The 2,443-nt window shown below is 55.0% G+C and overlaps 2 protein-coding genes across 4 annotated transcripts in view; one reads left to right on the top strand and one right to left on the bottom strand.

Moving 5' to 3' along the window:
- The window catches only part of DNAJA2 (DnaJ heat shock protein family (Hsp40) member A2), an 11,478-nt gene extending 11,200 nt beyond the window's left edge, over positions 1-278 (bottom strand). Inside the window, exon 1 of the mRNA XM_057375658.1 lies at positions 96-278. Coding sequence (XP_057231641.1) covers positions 96-173 — 78 coding nt within the window. The 5' untranslated portion in view covers positions 174-278. The remainder of the gene's footprint in view (positions 1-95) is intronic.
- Positions 279-1,577: 1,299 nt separating this feature from the next.
- The window catches only part of PHKB (phosphorylase kinase regulatory subunit beta), a 198,366-nt gene continuing 197,500 nt past the window's right edge, over positions 1,578-2,443 (top strand). For 2 of the 3 annotated variants that reach the window (XM_057375669.1, XM_057375668.1), the window contains exons 1-2: positions 1,578-1,667; positions 1,747-1,781. The gene's annotated coding sequence lies outside the window, so the exon portion shown is untranslated. The remainder of the gene's footprint in view (positions 1,668-1,746; positions 1,782-2,443) is intronic. The other variant, XM_057375670.1, reaches the window with a different exon arrangement.

Here is a 2,443-nt window from a genome sequence, read left to right as displayed (position 1 = left end):
CCCCTCGCCGCCCGCCCGCGGGGCCCTGCCCAGCCGGGCCCACAGCACCCCCCCAACCCCCCCACCAGCACCCGGCCTCCGCCCCTCCGCCGCACCTTCTTGAGCTCATTGTCGGAGGCGCCGGGCGGGACGCCCAGGATGTCGTAGAGCTTGGTGTCGGCCACGTTGGCCATGGCGGGGCGGCGGCGGGGCCGGGCGGGCCGAGGGGGGCGCGGGCAGGGCCGAGATCAGCGGCAGGACACGGACACGGACCGGCCGCGACGTCACCGCGCACGCGCTGCGTCACCGCGCCGCGACGCGCGAGGCGCGCGGCCCCGCCCCCGCGGCCCCCCTGACCCAGTTCCGGCGCGGCGCGCTAGGGGGCGCTGTGCGCGGGGCCGTGAGGGGCGGGGGCCGCGCTCCCGAGCCGGGATTGGGGTCCGAGCAGCACTCCGGGAACAGCGTCCTCAGCTGTTCCGCCTCCTACTGCACGGAGTCACTGGTGTTCGAAAAGACCTCTGAGATGGTCCACTCCAACCTATGACCGTACACCTCCATGACGACCAGACCATGGTACTGGGTGGCCTGGGCAGCCCGTTCCAATATCTAACCACTCTTCCTGCGAAGAAATTCTTACCTTATGTCCAACCTGACTGTCCCAAGTGAGGCTTAAAACTGTTCTCTCACCCAGTCTTCTCATCCTGGCACTTACTGCCTGGGAGAAAAATCTGACCCCCTCCTGGATACACCCTTCTTTCAGGGAGTTGTAGAGAATGATGAGTTCACCCCCGAGCTTCCTTTTCTCCAGGCTGAGCCCCCCAGCTCCTTCAGCTGCTCCTTATCACACCTGTACTTCAGACCCTTCCCCAGCTCYATTTCCCCTTCTTTGGCCTCACTTCAGCACCTCAATGTCCTTCCAGAACTGAGGTGCCCAAGACTGGAGACACAACTCGAGGTGTGGCATCACCAGTGGCCAGTACAGGGGGACAAGCCTACCCTGGTCCTGCTGACCACACTATTGCTGATACAGGCTAAGTGCCAGTGGCATTCTTGCCCCCCTGGGCACACCTGGCTCATGTTCAGCCTTTGTCGAGCAGCGCCTCCAGGTCCTTTTCCACCAGGCACTTTCCATCCACTCTGCCCCCAGCCTGGAGTGCTGCAGGGTGTTATTGTGGCCAAAGGGTGGGACAGGCACTTGCTCTTGTTGACCCACATACTGTTGGTCTTGGCCTGAAATTTCAAACCTGAAATATCACTGTCTGTGCATACACTTCCCCTGAGCCCCTGGCTCCTGCCTCCCCAAGTGTGTTGCTGAGGATCACRGGGCACCTGCACACCAACCCCCTGCCTGCCCTCAGACACCAGTGAGTGTTCCTTTAGGGACACATTACTAGGTAGTTATAAATAGCACTGGTACCCATCTGCTCTGGTTTTGTGCCTCGCTCCACTGCTGGGATCTGAAGCACCAGTTGCTGTGCAGAGCCMAGAGTGACTCACAAAGCACACCGGCCCCAGCTGGGCACCATTCTTAGCAGGCAAATGAAAAGCTGGATTGTGTTTAATTAGATGTTTGTCTCTTAGAGCCCAGCTCCTGAGAGCAGCGCCTGAGCCCTTCCTCAGCTGTAGTCCATTGGTTGTTATCCCCTTGTTAGGCAGGGGCTGCTGGATGGCTGTAAGAACTGTTGCAGGTGTGTGGCTGAGRGTGATGGTGTGGTGTTTCTATAAAGGCAAAACCTAAAACTTGGCTTTCTGTTTGGTTAAACTCAGGTTGTGCCGCTGAGAGGGTGCTCCTTGAGGAAGAGGTGAGTAAGGCTGAGGCCTGYGGAGAGGCTGCTGGGAACAGATTTCTGGCCTGACATGTGAGAGAGAACAGAAAAGGCTCTTTGAAAAGATTATTTGGCTTGTGGCATAGAAATTTGAATAGATCCTTTATTTAAGGGGAACAGATCTGAATGTTTGAAGGCTTCTTCCCTCTTTGTYTGTAGGGTACCCTTTATCTTGACACAGTTCCTTGACACAGCCTGTGGTTGTAGTGTCTGGTTTGGGAAGTACTGTCTGTAGGTAGCTTCTCTGCTGCTTCTTGGGCAGGTGTTTATGGGGCCCTAAATTCCATGCATGTGTTTATTAGGAATGTAATAATCTTGTTTAGTAGAWGATGGTAATATCTTCCACTCCTGTTGGAGGAGTGACAGCAGTCAAGAGCTTCAAAGGAAAAGAGAGAGTAGTTTTGGAGGAAGAAAAAGAGTGTCAGGGCAGAGAATAGCTATTGGAAAGACTGTCCTCTGGACTGTAATTATTAATCTGGTTCAAAAATGTACAAAAAGAGAAAAGTGTTTATAAGGAGAGGTATTTTTCTTTGGTGCTTTTGGAGGCTGCCTGTACAGTCTTTAGTAATTTCATGATTTAACTTAGGTGGCTAAACCCAGGAAGGCTTCATGCTTTGGTTTACCTGTATATTACTTTG

The sequence above is a fragment of the Malurus melanocephalus genome, unplaced genomic scaffold (genome assembly GCF_030028575.1).
Source record: "Malurus melanocephalus ecotype Western Australia unplaced genomic scaffold, MMel_1.1 scaffold_254, whole genome shotgun sequence".
In the NCBI taxonomy this organism is placed as follows: Eukaryota; Metazoa; Chordata; class Aves; order Passeriformes; family Maluridae; genus Malurus; species Malurus melanocephalus.
This window is presented reverse-complemented; position numbering and strand designations above follow the sequence as displayed.